This window comes from Dryas octopetala, chromosome 3 (assembly GCF_963921425.1).
Source record: "Dryas octopetala chromosome 3, drDryOcto1.1, whole genome shotgun sequence".
Lineage (NCBI taxonomy): Eukaryota > Viridiplantae > Streptophyta > Magnoliopsida > Rosales > Rosaceae > Dryas > Dryas octopetala.
In genome coordinates this window covers 3,608,283-3,623,204 of record NC_141368.1, presented here as the reverse complement: position 1 = coordinate 3,623,204, position 14,922 = coordinate 3,608,283, and the positions used below count along the sequence as shown (strand labels likewise).

The window sequence follows — 14,922 nt, the reverse complement described above, 5'->3', positions numbered from 1 at the left end:
GGTTGACAATTAGTGTGGAATTAATGTGGTTTAGTGTCATTTAGTACTGCAAAAGTTGAATGGATGATCCATCTGTCAAGATTCAAGAATGATTCTGTTGTTGTAAAGGCAGAGCTGACTTTGTTTTGGACCTTTTGGTCAACAAAAAAGAAATAAGAAAATGAAAAATCAGCTTAAACGTAATTCAGTACGTACTGCTTACGTTGTTAAGCCGTTGAATTTATCTAATATCGTAATGTATAAAACGATGCGTTTCGTATGCGAAGCTTAAGTTGCGGAACTCTGAAATTTGAGCTCAAGTTGCAGCTTCGCTACTCGACCGTTGAATAGTTAATCAAAGTAGAGGATTCCAGTAAACACCAGAACGAAAATGAAGATCCATCATGTTCCTGTAAACAGAGACAACTACTCATACCTGTGAGCCAAAAAAATTCCCCCTTTTCATCTCAATTTCTGATTATCGTTTATCAATTAGGGTTTTATAGCATGATTAATTATCATTATTGTGGTGTTTATTTGTTGGGTTTTGTCCAAGCAGAATTATTGACGAGGCTACCAAAGAAGCCGCGGTTGTGGATCCTTGTGAGGCTGACAAGGTTTTCAAAGCAGCTCAAGAACACGGTGTTCAAATCAAGTTCGTTCTCACCACTCACCACCACTGGTATACTTACCCTTCCTCGTCCAATTTACCATTCAATCACTCATTTCCATACCCATTGTTTATTCTAATAAATTCGGATATGATTTTACTAATTGACAGTTTTAATTGACAGTCTGATGACCTAACATGTTAAGATGAAATTACGACATGTATATACATTTAATTGTATTTGTTTTGGATATATTTGTACCAAAACATAGGATTAGGGGTTTGTGTCTTACTTGGGTATATGTCAGACTCTTAGTTAATTGCCTCTGTTTTAAAGCAATTTGCTCTGCCTATCTGCGATAGGGATCACGCTGATGGAAATGAGAAGATAAAGGAGTTAGTGCCTGGCATTAAGGTATATGGTGGTTCTATTGATAATGTGAAGGGCTGCACTGATAAGGTGGACAATGGCGATAAGATTTTGCTTGGGGCTGATGTTCAGATATTGTCACTTCACACACCTTGGTATGGTTTTAATACGTTTTTCATACAGATTTGTGCCATTCATCATTACATAATGTTCTTAAGTCTGCTCCGTGATATTGTGTGTTGGACCGTTGGTCCCTTTTCACTAATTCCTTGTCTCATTTTGGACCGTCTGATATGTAAAGAGCAACAGCATATCGTCTTTTTGATACCTTTCAAGTTCTGCTTTTGTTGGGATCTACGCATGGGTGCTTCATAGTTCTTTTAACTTAAGATACCCTTGATCCTTTATAGCACAATGTGCTAGAGAATTATAATCTAGACCTGACAATACAAAATGAGCCGTAGACCCCAACCAATCATCAGATTATTGTCCTTTAAGCTTGATGTTTTATTTAATGGATGATTTAACCTTTTCTATGTGTCTATCTCATCATATTATGTTTTTAATTATATTCTTCTCCTGGACTTGCTCTCACCAGCCACACTAGAGGTCACATAAGTTATTATGTGACTTGCAAAGAGGAGGACCCGGCTGTTTTCACTGGAGACACACTGGTAAGTTGATTGGAGGGGCTTATATTTTCTTTGCATTCACAAATGAACTGGTATCTTAGAAGACCTCTTAAGATACCTGTTTTCGTTGACAGGTTTTTGTCTAAGTTTCTCTGAATTCACTGTGCAAGAGACATGAGTTATTGTCTTGCACAATGTAGTGGGTGTGTTTCACATTTATTGCTAAGGAATAATGTCAACTGTTTTGAACTTTTGAGTACTAAACCTAATTTTTTTCGTAATATAAGGAAGCTTTGGGTTGTAAGTGGGTTCTCTAAAGTTGTTAATTTCCCTGATTTATGTCTATTATAAGGTCAAAAGTGGTTAATTGTGGTTACTGCATTATATGTAGTTTATTGCTGGTTGTGGGAGATTTTTCGAAGGAACAGCAGAACAGATGCATCAATCACTATGCGTTACATTGGGTTCATTGCCAAAGCCAACAAGAGTTTTCTGTGGCCACGAGGTAAAAGAAGATTCAGATATGCTATGTTTTTTTTTTTTTTTTGACCACAGGGTATTATTAAATAAAGATGGTTGTGGGACGCAAATTTGATGTACTTGCACGGATACAATCTATTTCTTTCTCCTGAGCATGGACAAATTGAGTTGTGTATTCTCCAGTTGAATTCCACTATTTACCACAGCTTATAATATTTGTCATATGCATTGTCGCATTGAATCATTTTTGTATATGTTGTATTTTATCTCTTCCATTCTGTTAGGGCAGCATAACGATTTGTCTTGTATTGCTCCAGTACACAGAGAAGAACTTGCAATTTGCTCTGACAGTTGAACCAGACAATGTGAAGGTGCAGCAGAAGTTGGCATGGGCACAGAAGCAGCGGGAAGCAGGTCTCCCCACGATTCCCTCAACCATTGAGGAAGAGCTGGAAATAAACCCTTTTGTGCGGGTTGATCTACCAGAGATTCAGGTTAACTTATTCTCCTATAGCTTATTAGTACCTTATAGTGGTTTCTAATTGAGTTAAAACACTGAACAAATCCTATGGAAACCGATGTAGCACAAGCTTATCATTGAATTTGAGGTTCGATCGTACTAAGAAGTTGGTATTTGCTATGTTTTCCCACCTTTTGGTTTTTGCCAATTCTAGCAAGACAAGTGGAGTGCGCTTTGCTTTCAATTGCCTCCTTGTGTCATACAGCTTCCTGATGTTGAGATTTTCTTATTTTACAGGAGAGGGTTGTTTGCAAAACTGCTGTTGACGCTATGCGAGAGATAAGGCAGCGGAAGGACAACTGGAAGGGCTAGTTGATGACTTACATAATGCTGTGTGCCATCTTTGCTTTTTGTAGACTTATGCAGGGAAAATACCCTTATGTTGCTTGTTGGTTTAGCCAGGAATGTCTCTGACATATGTCAATGTTGGTGTGCATAGTAGTGCAAGTACTGTAGTTTCTATATTCAATAAAACTATTTACCTCATGTATATCCGACTAGACGACATCTGTAATAAAGGCGAGACTTGTTTGTATAGTGAGTACATCTTTGTGGTTTATAAGTGTGATCAAATAAATATGCTACATGTAGCAGACTCATGCAAAATTTTCCTTTGGACGGTGTGATCAATAATATGGGTTCATCATTTTATGCCTTAAATCTGGTGCTGTTTTGCTTACTTGATTTTGGTTAATTTTGGACAACCAACCGACCACATGATTGGCAGGCAATATAATTCTTAGCTTGATTTCTGGTCTTTATTAATTTTAGAGTGAGAGTTAATTTGTTTAGAGACGTAGCCGGAAAGATTATGTAATTTTTCAAAATTTTCTGAAATACTACAAATATATTTTAACACATGTGCTTTTGCCACTAACAAAAATAATAATTGGTATATTAAATGCACATTAACTACTGCTAAAATATAACATGCTAACATGGTATGGTCATCCAGGCTAATATGGTATCAAACTTTCGTAGTATTTTTACTATCCTAGTTCAATAAAAAAAAAATGTATTTTATATTTGTATAATATAAGTAAAAAAAAGAATATAGTTAAAAAATTACAGTATTTTAAAATACAGGCTCCTTCTGTTGAGGTATACCTCAACTTATTTATGTTGAGGTATAACCTTGTTGGGGCCTATATGAGTCGTTTTGTGTCGATCCGAACCGTTCGCAAGGATCATCTTCATTGATAGATCATCCTTGCAAAAAATTAGCCAAATCGGAAATCATTTGCCTATCTAAATTTGATAAAACAAATGGACGGTTTTATCAAAAATATTTGGTTCGTCCATTTATTTGATCAAAGTTAGATAGGCAAATGATTTCCGATTTGGCTAATTTTTTGCAAGGATGATCTATCTATGGAGATGTAAAAATTGAACGGTTCGGATCGACACAAAACGACTCGTGTGGGCCCCAACAGGGTATACCTCAACATAAATAAGTTGAGATATACCTCAACAGAAGGAGCCTGTTTTAAAATAAACATAGAATAATACTTATACACATAACACATATTCTTTGTCCGATATATTACTAACTATGGTTCAATATTTAAAGAACAATACTTGGGTCACCCTACCCTCTCAAATTTTAATTTTGACAATGTCAGTGTATGATCAGAATCGTTCATTTTTTAGATAACATATTAAAGATTATCTCTGTAAAAAATCAAATTAATCGGAAAATCGTTTGATTATATAAATGTTGTTAATTAAATAGAAAAATATATGATTTTCAATTAAAGAGTGATTTTTTTATCAAATCGTTGATTTTTTTTTTTTATTCAATCGACAATAGTTATATAACCAAACAATTTTCGATTAAATTAATTTTTTGTAAAAAAGCTCTATAATAAGTAATCTAAAAAATAAAAAGTTGTGATCATGCACCGATATCAATATTGCCGAAATCAAAATTTAGAGGGTGAGGTGACCTTGAGCTACCCAAAAGGGGTGACCAAGTATCGTTCATATTTAAAACAAAAAGCCAGAGATAATGGGAAACAAAAAACAAAACAAAAAAAGATGCACACGGCAAACGGCGAATGCAAAATTATAAAAGGGAAAAAAAGGGCTATTGGTGAACAAAGTCAACACGTTACTGGTAGCGCCAATAGGCAATTGCAAATGACAATCACAATGAAAAAAATAAAAAAGAGGAAAAAAAAATAAAAACAAAAACAAAAAAGGTCAGAGAAAGACGACGACGCATTTGCTTGCTCATCATCGTTCATGTATTACTTGAAGAAGAGGTTGATTCCCGAAATTTGTGTCGAGCTTGGAATTTTCAGTAAAGCTCAGTAATTGGCCCAATCCATCATCATTCAGTACATACAACTCCGTCGTCGTTTTGACGTTTTCTTCTTCAACGGTCCCATTCTCTGCCGTCGTCTCTCTCCAATCCTCAGAATCCATCGTCTGACAGAGACCGCAAAAACGCGGTCGTTTTTGTTTTTGTTCGTTCGCGAACAATCAATCTCTCATTGCTTCGATTGAAAAAGGTAAAAGAATCGAAGAACGTTAGGGTTTTAATGGAGGCAACGGCCGGAAATAGTAGTGGTGGTACCGGTGGAGGTAACACTGGTAACAACAATACGACGACGTTTGGGTCTATGCAATTTCCTGCTCTCAGATTCTTCCAGTCACCGCTTTCGTTCGTATTGGATTATTCCGGCATACTTTCTCCGAGCTCCTCGCCCCTCGAGACCGACGCTCCGGTGGTCAACGCCGGCGTCGTCGCCGATTCGCGGCCCCATTCCCCTACGGCCTGCACCAGCGGCTCCAGCAATACGGGAGAGGTTTCGATTCGGATTATCGGCGCGGGTGAACCGGAAGACCGCGGCAATACGGTGCCGTCTCAAGGGCATGTCGGGGACGAGAATGGTGGATCGGTAGGGCACAGTGGTGGGGTGCAGGCGTTGGATAATCAGCCCGGGACCGCCAATGGCGGCGGCGTCGGGGCGGGCGAGAGAGTCCCCTTGGTGCCTCCGTCGTCGCCGGAACATGGGCGTGAGGCTGGGGATTCTGGGAATGGCGTGGATGAGAATTCTAGGGATTCTCCTTACCAGAGATATGACATTCAACAGGTAGCTAGGTGGATTGAGCAGATTCTTCCATTTTCGCTGCTCTTACTCGTTGTGTTCATTCGGCAGCATTTGCAAGGTACTCACCATTTGCTTACTTGGTATTTAGGTGCATATTGTAGTTGGGATGATTTGTACAATTTTGATAGCATATATGGGTGATTTGAATTGTTTGGATTTTAGGATTTACTCTATGTGTGAAACTGTTGTGGTATTTCAGTTGAACTATTTTATTTGGGCTCGTCTATATTTGATGCGTTCTCTAATCTTCAACTTGGGTTGAAGGGAAAAATAGTATATTAGACATTTGGACTAAGCTTGGTTTTACAATTTGGTTGGAGCTAGGATTTTCCTGGCCCATTTTATTTGAGTCACATCCATATTATTTGATAACATTAACTGCTAAACGTTAAAGATGTAGAAAAGCCTTTCTGATAATTGTATCATGAAATATAAACTCTAGCCATATAAAGCTCAATATATTATGCATGTTATCAACTATCATAGGGATGCCAATGTGAGAGGCTGCAACATTATACACAAACAATTCAAATCTTGAGGACAATGTTTCTTCAACCAGGCACCTGTTTAGTTTTCAGTCTTAACAATGAGACGTCTGAATCTTAAGCTTACATGGTACTGAGAAAATATCCTTTCTCATAAGTGATATGATTTAACTGTCAAGTGGCAGTATTTATGTCGATTAAAGGCGATGTTTTCTTCACCTAAATGGTTTAATATGTGCTCGTCATGTGGTTTTCATTACTGGAGTGCTATTTATTTAGTGATTTATTGGGTGTTAACTTTGCAGGTTGCTTTGTCACTATATGGATATCAGCTGTCATGTATAGGTCAAATGATGTTGTTCGGAAGCAGACAGCTCTAAAGGTGATTTACCCTGTCTTTGGTTTTATGAGATTCTTTTATCCTTTCTTTCACCCACCCCAAAATCTTCTCAAAATCAGATTAAAAAGCTCAAACAATTGTTGGTTTCTGTAGGGAGACAGGAAAACCTCTATTCTTGTAGGTATTGCTGTTGCTTTTATGGTTCACGTAGTTGGTGTTTATTGGTGGTATCGAAATGATGATCTTCTATACCCGTTGGCAATGATTCCTCCAAAAGCCATACCACCTTTCTGGCATGCCATATTCATCATTTTGGTAAATGGTATGTATACAATCTTCATTGTTATAATGTTATAGTAAATACAATTGTTATGCTAATATTGCTAGATGTAGAGTAGGCTGTTGATCTATTGCAACCTTCACTAAAATTTCAATAGGAATCTAAATTTTGTGTTTAAGTCCTTAATTTAAATTCTATAAGTTCGTCCAAACGGTTTAGTGCTTAATTTAAGCATTTTATGTCGGCTTCTACCTTTTTGCTTCTACTGGGGAGAATTTACTTGCAGTCTATCTATCAATGTGCTGTTTGAGCAGTCTATATGTTGCCTATTATTTTCTATGCCACTGCTCTTATTGTGCAATGTTTTTCTTTGTTTGAATATGTGGGAGGGGCTTTCTCTAAATTTTGTTACTTTCAGATACTATGGTGAGACAGGCAACAATGGCTTTAAAGTGTCTGTTGCTTATTTACTACAAGAATGGCAGAGGCCATAATTATCGTCGGCAGGTGATTTGATGCTGAGCATTAGAAATTTCCATGAACATATTATCTGAAAGTATCTCTTAATTTGCAAGAACTCTCTGAAAGTTGTTATCTCATCTTGAAGGGTCAAATTCTAACGGTAGTTGAGTATTCGCTGCTGCTGTACCGTGCCTTGTTACCAGCACCTGTTTGGTATCGATTCTTCCTGAACAAAGATTATGGAAGCCTCTTCTCATCACTTACTACAGGATTATATTTAACTTTTAAGCTAACATCTGTTGTTGAGAAGGTACTTCTATTATGCTGTAAGCTGTTGGAATGGAAGATGATGATATACTTCGTGGCACGTGAATCGGATACATATGTTAACATTTTTAATTTGTTTCTTTTTAGGTCCAATCCTTTTTGGCTGCCATAAGGGCATTATCGCGAAAGGATATCCATTATGGGTCTTATGCAACGTTGGAACAGGTATGAAATCTAACTAAATGATTAAAATTTACTTTGGAAGTTGGATCAACAAGGTTGATATCAGTTTCTTCCTATTTGTGTTATGGCCTCTAGGTTTTATTCTGTCATACAAAAGGGAAACCTATAGGCTATAGGTTACAATCCATCTTTTATATATCTTGTTTGATGTTAATCTTTAAAACTGTTACTCTTGGTTTTCTTGTCCTTTCAATGACTTAGAAGCTAGTTGGCTATGTAACCTTTCAAAGTTCTTTATTATTTTTATTTCTTTTATTGTCTTGTAATTTGTAACCTCTTCCTGCCTATTGATAGTGGTGTGCCTTATCCTCTTACTGCAAGTTACCAAGGACCTTCTTCACCTGCCTTTAATGGCTGAATGAGTTTCAGAGCTCTGAAACTCTTTCGGCCACGACCAATTTCTGTGTGTGTGTGTGAGAGAGAGAGAGAGAGATGTTGAAGGCATTTTGTTTTCTTCTGACCAAAATGTTCCTTAAAAAATTGCCATGTAAGCAAGCAAAGAGAAAAACTTACAAACTTGAAGGAATGGGGCATTTAAAAACACAGGAGGAAGTTTAGAGGGCAAAGTGAGTCAAAATAAGTTTCGGGAGGCAAAGTGAGAATTGGGGTATAGTTCAGGGGCCATACCTATAATTAATTAACCTTCTGTTTTTTAGTAAGCCAAAAAAAATCAGTCAGATAGCTTCAAGCAAGAATTCCCTTTTGTTGCAACCCTAAAACCCAAGAGCTTATTGCTGCAACTTTGAAGCTTTGTTATCAATATATGTCCATGTCTACATCTCTTGCTTCTGTGTGCATTAAAGCATGGTTAGTGTTATATGGTTAAGACCATTGTTTTTCCACATAAGTAGTTATCTGTGCGTTCTAGCTCATAATTATTTTGATTCAGGTAAATGCAGCAGGAGACCTTTGTGCCATTTGCCAGGAGAAGATGCATGCTCCAATCCTGTTACGCTGTAAACACATCTTCTGCGAGGACTGTGTCTCTGAATGGTTAGTCAATTAATTCTCTTTCTCACCGATTTTTAAATCAATGATCATGATATTGCATTAATAATATTGAAAGATGAGTTTCTTATTTTTTGTCTGGTATTGCTCCTTGCATGTCGATTTTGAGTATTAATGATAAGCCTCATAAATTCTTAAATAAGAAGGATTTGAACTAAAAATGCCAGTATGTGTTAGTTCTTGACAAGGAAGGCGGGGATCAATTTTTTGTCCTTATCCACCAAAATATTTACTGCAGAACACATAGACCTTTTTGTTATTGACTTCTGTTAATTAGAACAGGACATTCTCTTAACTGATAGCGTTGGGAGTTAGAGCCTGATCTTTGTATAAATGAGTAGAAATCCTTTGCTTCTATAGTTGTGGTGTTATGAATTATGACTGTTATTGGACAGGAAAAGAAACATGGTGCACAATAAACTTGCTCTCTTAGGTAATATTGTTAGGTGAAAGAATTTGGATCCTCTCCTTGTCTTGGCTATTCTTGATTTTTAATCCAAGTGGTCTATTAAAAAGGGTTCTCCCCATCTTGTTTAAGGTTTATTAATAAAAGTCAAAAATACATGATAACCCTTGGGTTTCTAATAGACCGCTTGGATCTAAAAACAAGGATAGCTAAGACAATGAGAGGATCTAGATCCTAGGTGAGGACCTGTTTTTTAAAGGGATGGAATGTAATTCTAGTAAATGTCTCTCTCATGTTTACCTGGTGAACCCTCTAACTTCTCAGAAAAAAGCCCATGGTTTAACAGGATTATGCCTCTTGTAAATTCTGCTTTCAATTCAAATATTGGCATCCCTTCTCATCTATTTGTCAGAAGCATTGGTTCCGGGTGAACTGCATGCCACTTTTGTGGATGTTCTTGCTGCTTAATTTAACCAGAATCTTATAAGGTTCCTACTGGCTATGGCTAGGAATTACTATTTTTTCAACTATTTTATACTGTAGTGCTTATATTCATCTTTTTATTTATTGAGTAACTGACAATTACTTACCTTTTTAGGTTTGAGAGAGAAAGAACTTGCCCTCTGTGCAGGGCACTGGTAAAAGCTGCGGATCTGCGAACATTTGGGGATGGATCAACAAGTTTATTTTTCCAGTTGTTCTAAATCCGAGTTCTCCGTTTGGTAGCATAGATATATGAGCAGCATCATCATTGATAACGTTGTCTCGTTTTGTTCTTGTTATAGGAAAATGAATGTGTATTCTGATAACATTGTATCATCATTAGGTTGCCTCCAGGTAATCAGATGGAAGGTATTATTAGAGGGAGATGTGGGTTGTTATTATATCCATGTGTTGCAATCATGAAGTCATCCATGAACCCAATGGATGATAAAACAGATGACATGATTACTAAACTCCATATCCCATCTACAAAAATGTGCCTCTGATGAATGGGGGTCCTCCTTGATATGTTATCTCCTTTGTATAGATGCTTCCTCCCTCCCTCTCTCTTTCTCTCTCTCTCTCTCTTCCTCCACTAATAAGTTAAAAAGCTTTTCATGCATATCTTTTTGCTGAGGTGGCTACTTTTAATCCTGGGGTTTTGTTTTATACTTGAAAGAAAAATGAAGAGTGTTATCTGTAATGTAAGTCACACTTTTGGAATTAGAATTATGATTCCTTAAAGGGTTTACTTTTGTCTGCAATACAGTTTCTTTACCAAAAAAAAAAACAAAGACCGTTGAAGGTTGAATATTAATCTGGTTAAGTACTTTTATTTTTTTGCTGGGCCCTTGCCTATGTTTTAGCATTTACAGTGGACAAATGATACCAAGTTAGACTAGTGGGCTGTAGTTTTTTTTGGGTCGAAAGTGGGCTGTAGTTTGCATAGCTATAGTAAGACACCACAAAGGGTATAGTGGGATACCCATTGTGGTGTGAGTTGTGACAGTGTGATCATTTCTGGGCATTCGTTGCTTAGTTTGGATATTAAAGCCGCAGCGTGCTTTCTAGTATATTACTTCTATTAGGGTTCTTCACACTTGTGCATGAGGTACTGCATGCCATGAAATTAAAAAAAATTTAAAAAATTGTGGTCCATTGGTTTTGACATTTAAAGTGAATAAACTTTACAAGGTTTTCTGAGTGATGAATCCAATCAGGATAAGCAGGATCAGAATTGTGCATAAAAAAGAAGGCATTTGGTGGTCCAGTGAGGCAGTGACATATATAGTGTGACTGCTGCTGCTCCCCATAGTTGACGGTTGTGGGATCAAGCGATAATATTGTCATCCCTGCAATCTTCATGTTTTGTTAGTGCTTTAAAGTAATACAAAAAACAGCTCATGCATTCACTTGTGCATCTGCTGAATATTTTAGTCCTCTTTCATTTTCCTTATTATGGCACTCAACTTTTGTATTTTGGGACCACGGTTATTTTCACATCATGGATCATTGCTAAAGCGTTGACTCCTATCCTTTGATTTGCATCACCACCTTCTTCATATGACGCTTCCCGCTTCATTTCTCTATATTTGCTTCTCGGGCTTCGCATTTAATGGCAATATTGGAACATCATCAGTTCATCACCTTCTACAACTTACTTCTGTTTAACAGTTTTTTTAGAAGGTCCAAAAACGGAAAATGCCATTAATTAGTAAAAACATCTTTGTGCTTTTGATAAAGACGCTTATAAGAAAAGCCCAGTTTAATAAAAACTTTTTCTACAGAAGCACTTTCAAACATACTCTTGTTAGTAGTAGTTGGGGTTGCCACGAAAATCACATCGAGAGTTGAGACCATCCCTTTGGCAATTGCTTTGATTCCAGCGCACTTGCGCAGTGAGCAATGAGTGTAGATAGATTTAATGCCATTAGCAAAATTCTGATACCAGTCTCTGAGAGAGTGAGAGGCTCTCAGACAGTCGAACAGTATACTTTGAGTGTTGTATATATGATGGCAAATAAGACTAGCTAAGAAATGCACAGATGCCGGCCTGGTTTCCACCCACTACTACTCTCTGACCTCACACCTGGTAAAGTGGACCATAAATTAACAGTCACATTATACAGCTACATACACATAAAATTAAGTTACATTTTTCTGGTACAAACCAAGTTACTGTTCAAGACAATGATTAATGTACTAATGTATAGTTCGAGAATATAAAATCTCATATTGAAATAAAACTCTATGTATTATATGACAATATATAATATCTTTAGTCTTTCCGTTCTCTGTAAATTATTTTAGGAACGAATATTCTAATTATAACATTTACAACTTGTTTTGAGTGCATTTCAATTTTCTTCAATGTTAAATTATACTCTTTTAGACCGTGTAACTGTGTAAGTATTAGATAGACTAATATTTTTTCTTGTTGATACTTTGGGTGGGGTCCTTTCTTTGGTAACCAAATTGTAAATTCGAATGTGAAGATGGCACGAGGGAAATCTCTATTTCATATTGCATCAAAATTTACCCTTTTCAGTGGAGGAAAGGGAATTATTACCCTACCCCCCAAAAGAAAGAAAAAAACAAAGGGTAATGCTGTTTTTATGGAAATTCCAAAAGGGTAGTAGTGTAGTACTTCAAAAGTTCAAAGTAAAAAAATCCTTGTTTAGCCAAATTAAACTATTACTGATTGGACAAGCGATGAGATATTGAATACATTTTCTCAAAATTTTCCTCCCAAATGTGAACCTATTGGCTGCCGCTAGTGGAAAACTCTGTTTGCACTGTACAAGGATAGGATGCCTCAAACATCAAAGCTAGAAATTACATAATGTGAAAGAAGATAGGTTGAAAAGCTGTCTCATTAAAAATATAATAAGAAGGACATTACATACCCCACCCCAACCTGTGGTGTTTCAAAAACTAAAGAAGTGAATTGATTGTTTTCTTTCAGACCAAAAAAAAAAAAAAAAGAAGGAGAAGAAAAGAATTGACTGCTTGCAGAGACTTACAAACAACACAGCTAGCTGAGGTTGGACTGCGAGAGAGAACACACAGTAGTGTCAGAGAGAGAGAAAGAGAGACGTGGGTTGTCGGTTGTCCACATCTCAGAATCTCGATCTCCTCAAACAAGCTTAACCTACAGTTACCCCAAAACTGGGAAAATAATTTCTCTAAAATAAAATTGATTATGTATTACTAATTTACTATGTTAATTAATTTTTATATTATAATATAGATGATTGTGAATTTATATTACACAATACAGACTTGTCTATTTATATTCCTCCCCTCTGGTTGAGAGTGAAGCTCACTGGGTGTTTTACATTTGTGTAAGTGTTATTGTTGTGCTTGTGAGAGTGAGAGAGAGAGAGAGAGAGAGAGCTAGGTAATGCTTATTACTTAATAGTTAATCTCTCACATTTCTTGTTTATTTCCACAATTATCTTCTAGAAAATCTCCTGAAGCTATCAGCTAGAAAAGTGAACCCCCTTCTCTCTCTCCTGCTTTAGATTTTTGCTGAGATCCTGAGTCGCTTTCCTGTGTCTGACTCTCATGAACAATGACGCACCAACTCCCTTTGCTTCAGAAATATCAAAACTGATTTCCTCTTTCTAATTTTCTGCAACTTCCTCCTCTTCTCTTTACCCCCATCTCTTTGTAATTTTTTTCTCTACGTTTGTTTCTCAACCTGAAGAGCTAGTGCCACAAAAATATAGATTAGGGTTTTCAAAAACGGTTCTAATTTCGATTTTAGGGTCATATATATATATGTATATATGTAGCAGACCTTCCATAAAATATGAAGAACACCCACAGTTAAGTTGAATATACGGTCTCTTTTGTTTGGATCGTATAGAGTGATGAGTCTGATGACTGACAATTAAGCTTTTCACTGTAGATATTTGTAGTAAGTAGTATGTACTGCTTGGAAGTTTCACAACAAGTAAGTCAATGTTTTCTTTTCCCTACGCTCTGAAGTTTTTTCTTACATTAATTATGGCTTGGGGCTTTTACTCTCACTGTTAGCTGCAGTTTGGTATGATTTTGGTCCTTTTTTTTGAAGCATTATTTGGTCCTTTGAAGCTTTAATTGATTAGTCTGAAGCAGCTAGCAAATGGGTTTTATGCTATAAGCTATAGTCTCTTTATAATAATGGTTAGTAGCCTCTTTATTTTTAAGTTTGCTAAATATTCAGTTATTAGTATCTCATAGAACCAAATTTTGTTGTTAATATTGAGTCTGTACATGTTTTCTATTTATTTATTTTTTCAACAGTAATATATACCCTCTCTTCTGTATATATATATATATATATATATATATATTAGTTTTTTTTAATACTTTGAATTAACTAGTTGATGAACTTGTTCATGATGGAAATGGGGTTTCAATCTTTAGTCTAGATTTCTCAGATGCACATGTTTTATTTTCTTCTCTTATTTAGCCTCTTCTGGGATTCATGAGGGTAGAAACCAACCACAAGGTGAATCTGTTATCAATATGTTTAGTGATTGATAGCTTCTTTAATCCATTACAAATTAAATTTTGTGGGTAGTGATAAATTGGGTCACTAAGTTGGGAATGAGAAAGAATTAATGATCTAAATCTGTGTTTTTTGTTTTACCTTTTTTTAAATCTTAATTCCCTTTTTCTTAATGCCCTTAATGCTAGTTTTGGGCATTTTTAATGGCAAAAGCTCTCAATATACTATTATATATATAGCTTGTACTTGCATTAGCTTCTTTAATATGAAAGCTGCATATTAAAATTCATTATCTTTGCTTCTGTGATGTGCAGAGGTTTGCTCAATGTCACTCTGACTTCTTTTTGAGTGTGGAAGTGGGTGCAATACTACTACTTCTAGCTACTACTACTACAGTTGCATGGTGGGTTTTCCTTGATCTTAATTAATTTAGTTGGTTCTATGAATTAATATTGTCAGAAAAAAGGACATGAAGTAGTAGTCCGACCAATGAATGTGTGGTGGTGCAGTGAGTTGCATGCTGGGTTTTACTTTAGGCTTAATTTATTGGTACAAATAAGAATAAATTAATGCATATATGAAAAGAATGAAGAAATGGTGAGAGAGAGCTTTCTTCAGTCCACTCATGGAATGGATTGAATGGGTTGTGAAGTAACTGCCGACTCATTCACTCAAGCACTCAGTAGAAAAAAGAAGAGGATATCGTCAGCAATGGAATTTGTTGCTACTGTGGTTGTGTGAAT

General features: G+C 36.2%; 2 protein-coding genes across 2 annotated transcripts; both read left to right on the top strand.

Moving 5' to 3' along the window:
• The first annotated feature begins 279 nt into the window (after window positions 1-279).
• On the top strand, window positions 280-3,128 carry GLY2 (Metallo-hydrolase/oxidoreductase superfamily protein). Its single transcript, XM_086236702.1, has 7 exons — window positions 280-417; window positions 539-661; window positions 953-1,114; window positions 1,558-1,633; window positions 1,983-2,096; window positions 2,389-2,565; window positions 2,829-3,128. Exons 1-7 carry the CDS (start codon window positions 371-373, stop codon window positions 2,901-2,903), a joined length of 774 nt encoding a protein of 257 aa, XP_086092828.1. The 5' UTR covers window positions 280-370; the 3' UTR covers window positions 2,904-3,128.
• Window positions 3,129-4,728: 1,600 nt separating this feature from the next.
• On the top strand, window positions 4,729-10,214 carry LOC147289704 (uncharacterized). The gene is made up of 8 exons (XM_086236073.1): window positions 4,729-5,765; window positions 6,498-6,574; window positions 6,686-6,854; window positions 7,231-7,319; window positions 7,420-7,584; window positions 7,689-7,766; window positions 8,674-8,777; window positions 9,797-10,214. The coding sequence occupies exons 1-8, from the start codon at window positions 5,135-5,137 to the stop codon at window positions 9,900-9,902; spliced, it is 1,419 nt and encodes a 472-aa protein (XP_086092199.1). The 5' UTR covers window positions 4,729-5,134; the 3' UTR covers window positions 9,903-10,214.
• The last annotated feature ends 4,708 nt before the right edge of the window (window positions 10,215-14,922 follow it).